Source organism: Typopeltis vanoorti, chromosome 3 (assembly GCF_054136105.1).
Source record: "Typopeltis vanoorti isolate ZY-2024b chromosome 3, IOZ_Tvanoo_1.0, whole genome shotgun sequence".
NCBI classification, from domain to species: domain Eukaryota; kingdom Metazoa; phylum Arthropoda; class Arachnida; order Uropygi; family Thelyphonidae; genus Typopeltis; species Typopeltis vanoorti.
In genome coordinates this window covers 51,474,548-51,489,464 of record NC_143551.1, presented here as the reverse complement: position 1 = coordinate 51,489,464, position 14,917 = coordinate 51,474,548, and the positions used below count along the sequence as shown (strand labels likewise).

The 14,917-nt window shown below is 36.2% G+C and overlaps 1 protein-coding gene across 2 annotated transcripts in view; it reads right to left on the bottom strand.

Moving 5' to 3' along the window:
• Positions 1-14,917, bottom strand: part of LOC150108125 (sodium- and chloride-dependent glycine transporter 2-like) — a 156,352-nt gene that overhangs the window by 23,779 nt on the left and 117,656 nt on the right. For both annotated transcript variants that reach the window (XM_090390610.1, XM_090390611.1), the window contains exons 4-6: positions 14,617-14,786; positions 12,192-12,244; positions 7,842-7,974 (exon numbers count right to left, since the gene is read on the bottom strand). In XM_090390610.1, coding sequence (XP_090246736.1) covers positions 7,842-7,974; positions 12,192-12,244; positions 14,617-14,786 — 356 coding nt within the window. The remainder of the gene's footprint in view (positions 1-7,841; positions 7,975-12,191; positions 12,245-14,616; positions 14,787-14,917) is intronic.

Sequence of the window (14,917 nt, the reverse complement as noted above, 5' to 3'; positions counted from 1 at the left end):
AGTGATGCATAATCTCCATGCCCATTCAGGGCGAGCAATCTGCTCATAAATTTTACCTTCACTATAACCACAACAGATAGCAGGGAATATGAAAAGCATCTTGTTTCACCCCTAAAGACTTAAATGTGAATTGTCAATTGTCAATGAGTTGTGACTCTACCAGGGAGTCAACCTCACTCAAAAAATATGAGATATGAGAAAATGAGGTGCAAAAGCACTATTTAAGAGCGTGATTCCTTAAGTCCACGTAAAAGTCCCGGTTACGCAATCAATGGTCTACTCGCAGAGAGAATCCCGCAGCTGCAAAGGACTGTCAGCAAAACCAAGCGTTGGAAAAACGCTGGAAGTAGCAGCTGATTTAAATTAATGGGTTGATTTAAATATAAAATCAACCAGTGATTTTAATGGGGACTGTGTGATTCAGGACCTGCCTTGTCCCTTCTTTCCACCAAGTGTAGACCAGAGGCGGAAGACCACTGACGGGCACAGGGCAGGGAACAGGAGAGGGGCCTGGGAAAGTTGCATTAAAAGCTAAGGCCTTCTTACCTTGCGCTGAACAAATGCTGATCCAAAAAATCAACCTAGAAATTTCAATCCACAATCCCTGTTCATTGAAAGCTCGTGCATCTTTTTTATGATGACGTTCAAAGCAACGATGGTGGAATCTAATCACTCACTCTCTTAATACAAATGTCTACGTATGATCCTAAACTCTCCATGGTTCGTCAGAAATGTGCAACTCCATCCAAGTGTAAATATAGGTCCCCTATATTTACACTTTCCTGCAAACTATAGCAACAAAGTTATTTTCAAAAGCATCTGTACACCCCAACAAATTGGTTCCTGCAAATTACGAAGCAACGGATTACTTCAAACATTAAAGACCAAAAGCCATTTTAAACTCCAATTCTGATGTTTAATCTCCAAGCCCACTCAAGGCGTGCAATTGGCTTATAAATTTTTCCACTCGCTGTTTCCCTATCAGATAGCGGGGAGTGTGAAAAGCATTTTGCTTCACCCTTTAAGTCAGAAATATTAATCGTTAATGAGTTGTGAGTCACTGAGTAATTGATAATGATGAATTTCGAAGGATGAAAAATGATGGCGGTGATCACATTTTGTAGCTAGTTTTGAATTTGTATTGATCTAGTGCTTGATTTTTGTCCAAAATCTGGACAAAAATCAAGCACTAGATCTCCTTAAAAAGCTATTGAAGAACTTTGAAGTCGAGTGACCTGGTTATCGAAATCTATATTCAGTGACAAGTAGTGACCCTGAAGGTAACGATACGGGAACAGAAGGAGAAAAAATAAATAAAGCAGTCGTTTCCCCCACTTAAAGAATTCCAGGAAGAACATGCTCTTAAACCGTGAAGGACTGAAGAGATACTCAAAAATGATCATATGGATGATGATGATGATACTCCTACAACAAATACTTCAAGCACAGTTAGGAAGAAGGTGCCGCCAGTCATCCTTGGTAATATCAATCATCAAGGATCAAAATATCACATACTTATGGGCAAAAATTACAGATATGGACATAAAAATTCAGCCCACCACAGTTAGCGATTATCATCAACTAACTAAATTAATGGATAAATGCCATGCATATCATTCATTGTCCCTAAGTAGTGAAAAAAAGCTAAAGGTTTTACTTAGAGGCGTCACTGAGGACATCACCTCAGAGGAGATTGCAGCAGATCTTATCAATCACGGTTTGCCTCCGATTAAAGTGAATCGGATATATACAGCTGACAAGAGACAGATGCCACATGTGCTGGTGGAAATTCACAACAATCACAAACACATCTGTGAGTTAATTTCGATCTACGGTCTCAGGATTACTCCTGAACCTCTGAGAAAAAGAACATCAGCAGGGCAATGCCACAAATGTCAGAAATGTGATCATGTTCAGAAGCTATGTAGAGCTGACTACTGGTGTTTGAAATGTGGTGAAAACCATCCAACTAACACCTATGCCAAACCGAGAACCATACCTTCCAAATGCAATGGCCCTGATCTTGCAAATTACAGAGAATGTAGCTTCTACCTAAAAAACCGAATGACATCGAGAAATAAACTCTCTCAACCTCTCAAGCAGTTAGAAGAAGCTGAACAACCTCCGACTCAGACAATATCTAAAAACCAAGAAGGTACACTTCAATCGAACAAAAAGTACTCCGATGCAGCACGTTCCAAGAAAACAACATACCATGAACAAAAACTGACTGCAGTCATTACTGCTTTTCTAGCTATCATGCTTCGATACTTTAAGAAACCAAGTCCGTCACTGATTCTAACAGCACTTAGCAATGAATAGAAATAAAATTCTTCCAAACTCTTTCCTAATCGCCGCTTGGAATGCCAACGGGATCTCCAACAAAATTATTGAACGACAACAATTCGCAGTTAGATATAATTCAGATGTTATTCTAATCAGTGAGTAGCATTTATAACCTGCAAATAATCCGAAATTAAGAGGATTCCTGATGTACAGAAATGATATACTTGATTTCAGTGGTGGTGGCACTGCCATTTATGTTAAAAACTACCTTAAACATAATGCCATAACCAAACCACAAACTTAGATATTACAGGCATCGAAGTCTACACCAATACAATTGGAAAACTTAAAATCTACGCTGATTATAACTCACCTAGGAAAACTTTACTAATGACTGATTTAGACGTCATTCTAGGCATTAAAGACCCCATCATCATCATCATCGCTCGGGATGTGAATTCCAAACACACACCTTGGAACAGTAAAACAACCAATAAAAACAGTCGTATGCTAAATAATTATATGGGGTCAAACCTGTGGCATAGCTAGAGCTTTTGCCGCCCGGGGCGGTCCTTCAGTTTGCGGCTTCTCTCAATACACACCAAAAATACTATAAACGTCAAAACGCCGTATAGCGAAATAAAACATGTTTATTTTTGACGTAAAACTTTAATTTCATCATTCTAAAATGTTATTTTTCTTGCTTTTCTATTAGCAAAATAGTCGATAACATTGGCAAAGTCTATTTCATAGTAAAATTGATTAATTCTTAATCAATTTTAATTTAGAAAAAAACTCCTCTCACAAATAGCAACACTTACAGAAATTGTGAGGAAAATTCGCAGCAGTATTACAATATTGGAATTGAGTTTTCGAGACTGTATTTTAGAATAAACTGCAAAAGTTCATAAAGGTTCAAAGTGCCGCCCGGAGCGGACCGCCCCCCCCTCCCAGATACGCCACTGGGTCAAACTACATTGTAGTAGCGGGTCCCACAGGTCTTACTTATTATGGTCCTCTTGGCATTCAGATGTTCTTAGATATTGTTATCCTACGGAACATCAAATACCAATATCCGTTACAAACAATGAATGAGCTGTCTTCGGATCACAACCCTATCTTACTCAAATTAGGCAATCAGGAACAATTATCTCCCCCTCATTCCTTCATAGCTTGGGAAAAATTATCAAAGTATTTCCCGAACACTTTGGTCCTGTACTCACCATAAAATCAAAGGAGGAGATAGACAAGCAATGAACAACCTCACAAATCAAATTAATAAAGCATTAGCAGCAGTCAGCAAAACTATAACTCTTTATAAGCCTAACCGTCTTCCGGAATATATTATGAATCTAATCAGAGATAAGAACAAAACCAGGAAACGATAGCCTAACACACAAGATAGAAACACACGATATTTCCACAAGATAGCAACTCCTCAACAAATTGAGCAATCTAGTTAGAAAAGCTCTTAGAAATAAATCAACAGTAGGAAAATAAGTTAACATCACTTAGTCCTGAAGATTATTCGATCTGGAAAATTTTTAAAAAATCTCACAAACAGACATAAATTTCTCCTCACCTGTACAAACCGACAATGGTTTAGCACAGACAGATGCTGAAAAGTCGAAGCTATTTGTTAGCAATTTGGAAAAACAGCAATGCAGTTCAGCATTCGAAAACATAAATATCAGTCTAGTTTACAAGACTCATCAACATGTTAGACGCACCTTAAAACAATCTAACAGCAATTTAGTACTACTTCGTTAGCAGAAATAATTAACATCATCAAACACCTCAACAATAACAACAAAAATGCACCAGGTACGGATGGCGTCACGAACAAAAAACTGCTCCCATCAAACTGCTCCCACAAAATGCTATAGCGCATCTTATTAACATCACAAACGCAATTCCAATATTACAGTATTTACCTCCATACTGGAAAATAGCTGACATTATACCATTTCACAAGATGGGCAAAGATCCACAATTGCCTCCAAACTATCGACCCATCGGCCTGCTATCCAATCTAGGAAAAATTGCAGAAAATAATCATACTCTCCAGACTGTAAGAATCAACAGACAAATTAAACATCATTCCGAACATGCAATTCGGCTTCTGCCAAAACCATAATACTGTACAACAAATATATCGACTTGGCGAGTATATCACTACGGGATTCAACTGGAAATAACACACCGGTGCTTTATTCGTGTACATTGCGAAGGCTTTTGATAAATCTGTTATTATGGTCTTTTATACAAATCGATAGAAAAATGCAGGTCAAGATTAATGGAACAAGCTCTATAACACAAAATTTTAGCTGGAGTTCCACAAGACTCTTTATTGGCCCCGCTTTTGTTCTCAATCTCAAAAAACCTTATGGTGTCCACTACGACTTTATAAGCAGACGATACGGCAGTATTAACAAGATCTCTCCGACCTTATCTTGTAACCAAGAAACTTCAAGACAGTACCTCAATGCTAGAAAAACGATTCTCAAATTGGAGGCTGCAATTAAACCCTCAAAAAAAGTGCAGCCATACTTTTTTCCAGGAGACTAGCATTCCCCAAAGGGATATTCAACTATTTAATACTAAAATCCCATGGTAAACAGAAACTAAATATCTCGGGATACCAATAAATAAAAGACTGCATTTCAATAGTTGTATTAGAGCATCTGTGCGAAAGTGTCCAAGCTATCGCTCAACTCAATCCCTTGATTATTCGACTCAGCAAATTAAATACAAACTATTACTCTATCAGATGGCAATTCGTTCCATAATTACATATGCCTCGTCAACATGGAGCCATACTTCCAAATTCAACATACTAACATTACAAAGAGTGCAAAACAAGTGCTTTCTAGTTCATCAGAAAGGAACAGATTCACCCTGATACCAATATTCCACATATCTCTTCTTTTCTTCGCTCTCTGGCAGTCAAGTTGTTTTCAAATGCTGCCCAAATCAACTGATCAAACAAGCTGCAGACGACGATGAATATGACTTCCAAAAGCATAAAAGACTGCGTGCCTTACATCCCAAAGCCATTTTACTATCCAGTCATTACATTTAAATCCCTCAGCCCCCCCACAGGGCGAGTTTAATGCTTACAAATACTCTTAACAACGAATCTTTCTAATCAGACAACGGGGAATATAAAAAGCGTAAGCTTCACCCTTTGCAATAGTATCGTCGAAACTGAAGAGTTATGAATACTCAACGTTAATCTGGTTCTTTGTGTAAGTACTTTAACGGGATTTTTATTTTTTTTTTAAAATTCAAGATTTGAGGTAGTTAATGTTTGTTCGTATTATACTAATTCATTTGTTGGCTATAAAAAAATTAAAACTGTAAATAAAGGAAAAATATGTGTTAATTTGAAAAAGGAAAAAAATATATAAATAAGGAAGAAATATTACTGGTATCAAGGTGTGCGTGTCCAAAAAAAAAAAAAAAAAGAGGGGTGAAATCTTTATACACATATATGGATTTGGGGGTGCTTCAAAATAGTAGTGGAAATTCATTTTAGTCCATATTCAAACAAAGTCGTACACATAGAAATATATTTTTCAAATAATTTAATTACTGTAATAATAATAATAATAGCAATAGTAATTAATGAAAGCAACATTGTAACAGAAATCAATACATGGCCATCTGAGATGCACAAAAAAGAAAACTGACTGGACAGAAGTCTATTTGAACGCACTTGATCGTAAAACACGAAAATGAATTACAATGAATCATGCCTTACATCCGAACAATGATATAAATCGATTGCACCTATCTCTCTCTCTCTCTCTCTCTCTCTCTCTCTCTCTCTCTCTCTCTCTCTCTCTCTCTCTCTCTCTCTCTCTCTCTAGGTAAAGTGGAGAACGTGTGTTGAGGCTTAAGTGCTGTGAAGAATTCATGTTAGAGGTTGAATGGAATATTAACAGCACTGAGAAAGGATTAAAACTAATTTTAATACTTCCAATATTTCGTCTCAGTCACAGAGACATCTTCGGGGATTACAAAAACTTTTTTAAGAACACACATACACAAATACAAATTAGTTTCACTTTGTATTGTATTTGTGTGTGTGTGTTGTTACAAAAAGTTTTTGTAATCTCCGAAGATGTCTCTGTGACTGAGACGAAATATTGGAAGTATTAAAATTAGTTTTAATCCTTTCTCAGTACTGTTAATATTCCATTCAACCTCTAACATGAGTAAAGTGGAGAACGTGGAATTCTACAGGTCAAGAAAACAGTGGAAGAAGAGCTTTGAGTGATTACATCAAGGCTTGATGTAATCACTCGTATTCATACAGAAAATATGCTGATTGGAGCATATAAATAAAAAGTAGAAAATGTAGCATATATAAAAAAAAAAGCATAAGGAGAATAAAAAAGACAAAAACATCAGAAGGTCAGAAAAATAAAATACTCGACGATCAGTATCTGAAGGACATGGAAGGGAAAGTTAAAAATCATTTAAATTGGCAATGTCCTCCATAGGATTCCATCGAAATTATTTCGATCTTGTATATATACTAAACTAGGAGGACAAGGGGGAAGGTTAACAGCTTTTCAAAGAACAGGAGAAATGATAATTGGAGTTCATTTATGGAAAATGTCTTAAGTTTATATTGTTTTTATATTTATATCTTAAGGTTATATGCAGCTGTTCCAATTCTATAGTTTGGCATCTTGCTGAATAAATGGAAATTCGCAGGCGATACTGAACACAAGATTCATCAAAGTAGGTATAAAACACCCACTGACAGAAACTTCGCTCCCACATGAGGATGGTTACTTCACCTTGCCGTTAGATCATAGAGAATCATTTCTGGAGATGCAAGCAGCTACATGTTTGCATCTACAAAGACGCTAGAAGAGTTGTAATTCAAAATTCTTTGTCAACAATAATGAATGTACATAATGTCATCGGTCAATCCACATACAACGGAACGTAGAGCAATAGAAATCGATCCAATAACGCGCCACGTTACATAATCTTCCTGTCTCAACAGGCGTGTTTGGGTATGGAGGATGCCTGAAAAGCAATGTTACCTTCGTGTATTTCTCCAGCGATGAAGTTTAGGGGTGGCAGGGTAATAATGTGAGGGTAGTTTGTTATGGTACGGATTAGGTTCACTAGTTTTAGTGTATGAAATCAATGCTACTACACCATACATTGATGTTCTGAACAACTGGACGTGTCCCACATTAATGCAAAATTAGATCGTGGTTAAGCCCATCTCTTCATTAGTGGAACCTTCTCATAAAGGGAGATGCATGTGAAGTGCAACGTTACCAGTTCTTTTACCACAAACATTGAAGCAGTTTTAATGTCAAAGGTGGAAAGAATACGTTATTAATTTCTGTCAGTTAAGCCATGCTTTTTTTTTATATACCTGAACGTGCTACATGATATTTGGTTTCACAATGTATGATGTAAATATAATCTAAATACAATAAATATTTATACTCTTTACATAATTTCTGAGCAAACACTTTTCTTAGACAACCATAAAGATTTTTAAAAATGTACGTTTAGCACACCTTTCCTGACGTCTTGATCCCTTTGAGGAGACACGCTATGACCACTATCCACGAGAACAAGAGACAAAGAACTAACTTCCATTGCAGGCCTCCTGGATCCTCGATACCGGTGGATAGCTCCAACACATAGCGTCTGTTTTAGGACAAAATGCGGTGATAATGTCAATAATAATTTTACTAATAAGCGCATAATTATATATTAATAAAAACTGATCTCATGATTATATAAAGAAAATAAGGCCAACTTAAGGAATTGATAAATATTACATAAAGAATGTAAGTCTCGCAGTTTTATGGCATCAGGGAAAATAGCTTAATCATATACTGTCACTTAACTAATTTATTCAACAAATTAAAAAATATATTTAACAAATAAACATTTGCTAAAATATTTATTTTTATTTAATTAACCGTGAAAAATACTAAAAATTTCTTATTTTCAATTATGATAAATACAGTTTTATTATTCTCAGCTATGAATTTTCATCCATGAAAAGCATACCTTAATAAAGATTGGCACAATTAAACAAAATACTTCAATCATTAATTATTTTTATCATTTCAACATGCTATTATTATTATTATTATTATTATTATTATTATTATTATTATTATTATTATAAGAGACGTCATGGGCGTCGGGGATCTTCGAAGGAAGCCACCTATCACAGTTGCAATTCTTAACAATAACAAAATTGGGTCTCTAAATATACGAAGAAGATGAGATGATTCTGGCAGTTTTGATTTCATTATATGTTTAGCTTCGATTGGTGACAGATTACTTTTAAAAATAAATTTAAAATGTTCTGTTGTTGTACTATAATTATATTTTTTACCATGGACTATTATAGTTGTTTAATGTTGTTTAATCTGAGTCTCAGGTCTGGTTTAGTCCCGAAGGTGTGGAAAGAGGGGAAAATAGTTTCACTGCATAAAGGAGGATCCAGGACTACCGTTGCAAATTACCGACCGATCAGCATATCAGGAGTCGTTGTCAAGGTCTTGGAGAAAGTAGTCAAGGGAAAAATACAGGAATGGATTGATGAAAATGAGATACTGTACAGGGGACAGCATGGCTTTGTGAAGGGTAGATCATGCTTCAGTAACTTGCTCAAGTTTTATAACAAGGTGACGGCTGAACTGGATAAGGGAAATGGGTTTACAGTGATACTGCTGGACCTGGCAAAGGCGTTTGACAGGATAGCACATGGAATACTAATCCGTAAACTACAACATATTGGGAATGGATATAGGGTTGGTGAGATGGATAGGTGGTTGGTTGATGGAGAGATATCAAAGAGTAGTTTATTCAGGAGTAGAGTCCAAAAGACGGCCTGTGACTAGTGGTGTGCCGCAGGGTTCTGTTCTTGGACCACTGCTGTTTAATCTGTTCATTAACGATATAGGGAAGGATCTAAGTGGAACAATTCATTTGTTCGCTGATGATGCAAAGTTGGGTAGGGCAACAGTGAATGCAGAAGATGTCCAAGTCTTGCAGGATGACTTAGATAGATTGGAGTTCTGGGCTAAGGAGAATGGATGTCAATTTAATGTGACAAAATGTAAGGTTATGCGTTTTGGGGTGAAAAGATTAGCAGCCGTATACCACATTGGTGGAACTGTACTCCAAGAGATTGATGAGGCCAGGGACTTGGGAGTGTTGGTGGATAGGGAGATGAAGTTTAGGGGGCACATTGCAAAAGTAGCTAAATCAGCTCATCAACTCACTTGGTTGTTGAAATATACCTTGACGAGCAGAGACAAGCAAGTTATTGTACCTCTGTACCGAGCCTTGATAAGACCTCATCTCGACTACTGTGCCCAGATTTGGTCACCTCGGTTCCTTCTTGATGGGGAGGAGGTGGAGAGGATCCAGAGGCGAGTGACTAAGATGATAACAGGTCTATGGAATGAACCATATGAGAACAGGTTGAAGATTTGTGGGTTGCAGAAACTAGTTGATAGGCAGAAAAGGGGAGATATGATTGAGACATTCAAATTGCTAAAGGGATTCTATAGGATTAATTCAGAGGATATTTTTGAGATCAGGACTGGTGGTGGGAGAACTAGGGGACACCTATGGAAGCTGGGCAAGAGTGTGGTTAGCAGGGGTGTTAGAGCTGGGTTCTTTACTTTTAGAGTGGTAAATGAGTGGAATAAGCTGCCAGAGTCTGTTGTGGGTGCTATGAAGGTGAACGAGTTCAAGGCAAGGTATGATAGATACTGTGAGAATGTAATCGCATAGTTGTGTGGACATTATGTTTAGGGCCTCCCTCGATGATTCTAAGGACTCCTGGAGTCGCCCGAAATAATAATAATAATAATAATAATAATAATAATAATAATAATAATAATAATAATAATAATAATAATAATAATAATAATAGTTTGCAGGGATTAGGAAGAAAGAAGTTTTTTGAATAGGGATTGTGATCAGGCCGATGATAGGTTCAAGCCTCGTTTGAAAAAAATTGTTGCTACTCTAGAAAGGGCGAACGGGCTAATAATTATACTGCCGAGAAAGACAATAACATATGCAAGATAGTTGGGTCCCTGGCAACTTTATGGACTTTCGTGGCCTGGTAATTTTTGTATATATATCCACGCTTTCCTCAATCGCTTCGTGCCTGGCAGTGATTATGGATTCCCACAAAGTGAGAAAAGTATAGGGGAATCACAATTGTAATGAAGCATATAAATTAGTTATAAGTCAATTATTCGGTAGAATCTGATTGGATAAATATTTGAAGCCATGTTTGACCTTCAAAAAACAGCGTGAAGCCTGGTAATAACCCACAACCCCCCAAAGCTGCAGGCCCATCAGTCTTCTTTCCTGCCTCGGTAAAGTAACAGAAAAAGTCATCCTAACAAGGCCACAATTAGCAGTGGACAAACAGAAAATAATTCCAAATGAGAAATTTGGTTTTCGCAAAGCTCACAACACAATGCAACAAATTCACTGATTAACAGAACACATCACCCATAGTTTTGACTGGCACCTTCACACTGCTGCTGTGTTCTTGGATGTTGCCAAGGCCTTTCATAGGGTCTGGCATCAAGGACTTACCCTCCAACTTATTGAAAGCAACATCCCAATTAAGCCAGTGACACTTATTTACTCATACGTTAGAGAAAGATACATGCAAATAAAGCTTAACGGAATTGTTTCATCAAGGCGCAAAATTCTAGCTGGAGTACCTCAAGGTTCTCTTCTGGCCTCAATACTGTTCACAACTTATGTATCAGATATCACTCTTAATTCAAGAACAACCATTACGGCCCTTTATGCCGACGACGACACCGCTATTCTAGCAAGGTCTCTCAGCCCTCGTCTGGCAATCATTAGACTCCAAGGAGGTATAAACGCGCTGAAAAACTGGTTCACCAACTGGAGGATTCAAGTACCCCCCCCCCCCCACAAAAGCTCAGTCATGCTGTTCTCTAGAAAAAAGTTCTGCATTAAAGAAGACATGTTGCTCTATGGTCAAAAGATTCCCATTGCAATCAGAGACCAAATATCTTGGGGTACTACTGTATAAGAAACTCCTTTTTAACAAGCACATCAATCTCATTAGCTCCAAGACTTCCAAAGTAATAGCTCAGCTCTACTCAATGATCAACTGCAAGAGCAAACTGAACTTACAAAATAAATTACTACTTTACCGGATGGTTATACGTCCAGTAATTACCTACGCCTCACCAGCATGGCGTCACACTTCACGATCAAACATTCCGAAACTACAAAGAATCCAAAATAAGTGCCTAAGGATGATCCTAGACGCCCCATGGTTTATCAGAAATCCACAGTTTCATCGAGAAACCGTCATTCCATGCATCTCCTGCCTTCTTCGTGATCTCTCAGAAAAATCTTCGTCAAGTTAAGTTCACATTCAAACTCGCTGATCATACAGGCTGTCAATTACAATGAAACAGAGTACTACAAATACAAAAGACCGAAGGCTATTCTACTCTCAGCTGATCATAGCTAACACAATTGTCCCCAGAGGGCGAGCTTAATTGCTCACAAAAACCCCCTTTCTTAAATAACTTCCATTACAGATAAAGGGGAGTATGAAAAGCACTTGTGCTTCACTCATCCTAACAATAGCGTTAATGGTAAAATGCTGCCTCAAAAATGAAAGAGCAGACTGAAAAAATGTCAAAATGTCAGAAGGTTTGTGAACGGGTTTGCGCAGCAAAGGATTTTTATCGTCACATAGGAGACCACCACTCCTGCTTATTTGGAGATACTAAGTGACTTAGGAAGGGACGTTAACTTCTAGAAAGAGGAAATCTGATTATTTAACCCTCAACTATTGAAACAAATTAAATAATTTTTAAGGTACTTACTCCCAGTACACTTGGCTGGATGTTAGAAACTTCCCTGTGGTGGTTTCGTTTGACTAAAATGCAAATAAGAATTATCAGTAAAATCAAAACCTCTTTTTGAAAGTAAAACTCCTCTTTAAATTTTTGTAGCGTTAGTAAAAACTGCAGTTGTCAACCTTTCAGCTGGCATTGATATTCTATTCTTAAATGAAATCACAGTCTTGAAAATATGGAGCGGTAAAGAAGTCTAAATTAGTAAACTCTTCTTAGAGAAATTTTTAATTTTTGGAAATAGAAACATCTTTGAAAATTTGTAAATTATTAACATTTATAATGTTTCCTGAATTTTAATTTTTATGCTCAATCGGGAAACTGTTAAATATAACAGAATTCATATTTATGAAAACTTTCATGGGCTTACGCATGTAAAAAAATATACAGAATTTTATTTAAAAAATCTAGTATAATTCATCAACGTGACATGGATGTCATCAGGGAAAAAGATCGGTAACAAAGATTCTTCATTCCAGTAAGTTCAAATTTAATTGCGTTTTTCTTGAAACGTAAAACGCAACGAAATCGTTGAAAGCACAATCGCTCAGACTTTATGTCAAACTTCAACTTTTGGGAAGTGATTACTATTAATTATTCATAATGTTTTAATTACTATTTTAATTTTTTTTCATCTACGCAACTTTTACAATTCGTTCAATGAACTTTAATAGTGTAATCATATCACCTCCGCTGAGACCGAGACACCGATACATGCTTCATGACTCATTCTTACGATTCATGTTTTGAATGCAGATACAGGTCTGTTTTCCTGATGATGTCCAAGTTAAGTTAGATGAAATATAGTATTTGAATTTATATATTTTTTACATGTGTAACACGCGAATGTGTTTAGAAATATGTCTAGTACACTTGCTCCATTAAAACTATCTATAACAGAATTCAGTTATTAATTCATGTTATGGTTTTAAAATATTTACTGCCTTATTATCAATAGTTATCGAAGTCATAAAAATAGACATACATTTGTTTAAATTCTAGGTGTTGTTTGTTCCCTCTCGAGAATTTCGAAAGGAAATTCTCGAGATGTAAATTTGTGACTCAAGTTAGACTCGAACCCAGATTGGTTAAAGGTAAACAGTTCATATTTTACCATGGTGCTATTAAAAACAGAACTTTATTGTCATAGGAACATTATGCCACAACTGTCTCCTTAAACAAAATTTTTAAAAATTATTTAAGAAAGATTTTAAACTGGAAACTATGTATTTCTGTACTCTCACTCTCTGGTGGTGAATTATAATTATAATAATATATATATATATATATATATATATAATCTACGTTATCTAGCTTTTGGAGACTGAGTGGACAGTTCAATCTCCACCAGTAGCCAATCAGAGATAGCTGGTCCATGTCTATCTAATTATAACAGCCACCGATAAAGAGGCTGAAAAACAAGTGCTGCCATCTCTTGGTACCTAACCCGAACGAGATACGTCACTGTCTGAAATAATGTGGGTACTATGGTCGATTTTCTTGAGTTTACGGGATAAAAAACCCGAATTTCCGGGAAGAAAAACCAGCTTGCTCATGCCAGAGATCGCTTAGAAAAAGTTCGTCCAGTCGGCGACTAGACTTGAACTTAAGTATGACTTCGAGCGACCAAGCGCAGAGGGCGCAAGCGCCACTTCCGCTCAGCTACACAAGCCTGTAAAGGCCTCGCCTACTCCCTATAAGGAGGAATAAAATAGCTGATTTATTAATTATTTATTTTATATATAATCTAATATATAATCTAATGTTATATCTACTCTATGTACAGTATATAAAAATATAAGCTGAAATTTGAAACGTTTCTATGTCACATTTTTTGTCTGGCAAAAACCGGCTTACCAGCCCGAAACTCCGGGGGGGCCGTAGGCGCCAGGGGAACCCCCCCTAGTATAAATATATAAGGATTTAGACTAATTTTTTAACATATTCTTGCTTTTACGAGTATAAATACAAAGGTACAGCAAAAATACAAAGGTACAGCTATGACAAATACCGAATGAAACCTGGGATATTTGTCAAAGCTCCAAATTAAAAACATATTCATTTTAAATTGAAATTTACACAAGCTATCGAATTATATTTTGCCATAAACTCCAGAAAACTTATCATTTATCCTAAAACTTGTTTTAGTTTAATATTAATTCGATAGAGGGAGGCACCATCCATATAGTTTGCAAAAACATTAATAATAATTTTATCATTAGTGGCACTTGTCATATGATGAGTGCCACTAATGATAAAAATATATATAATATAGCTCAAATAGATTATTTTTATGGCTTTAAAATACAATACTCTTCTGAAATTCTAAGAATATGAAAAAAATTTGAAAGATAAAATAATGGGTGGAAATAAAAGTTGTATATAATTTACATACTATTTCAAGTCTCACATGACACAACGTTCCATTGGCCCACGTCGGATCACATCTACTCCACGGTACTGTGCTTTGGAAAGTGGAAAACATATAGAAAATTGTGTAAGACATGATCACGTTATAATATATGCAAATAATAAGTGAAACTGTCACCATAGCGAAACCAATACCTGGAATAGAAAAAAAAGTTAATCAGTTCGAAATGATTAAAATATAATTTTAAAGAAATGTTTAAAACATATTTACATCATCATTTTATATTTTATTTCTAAGTAACTTTATACCAGAGGTTTATAAACTT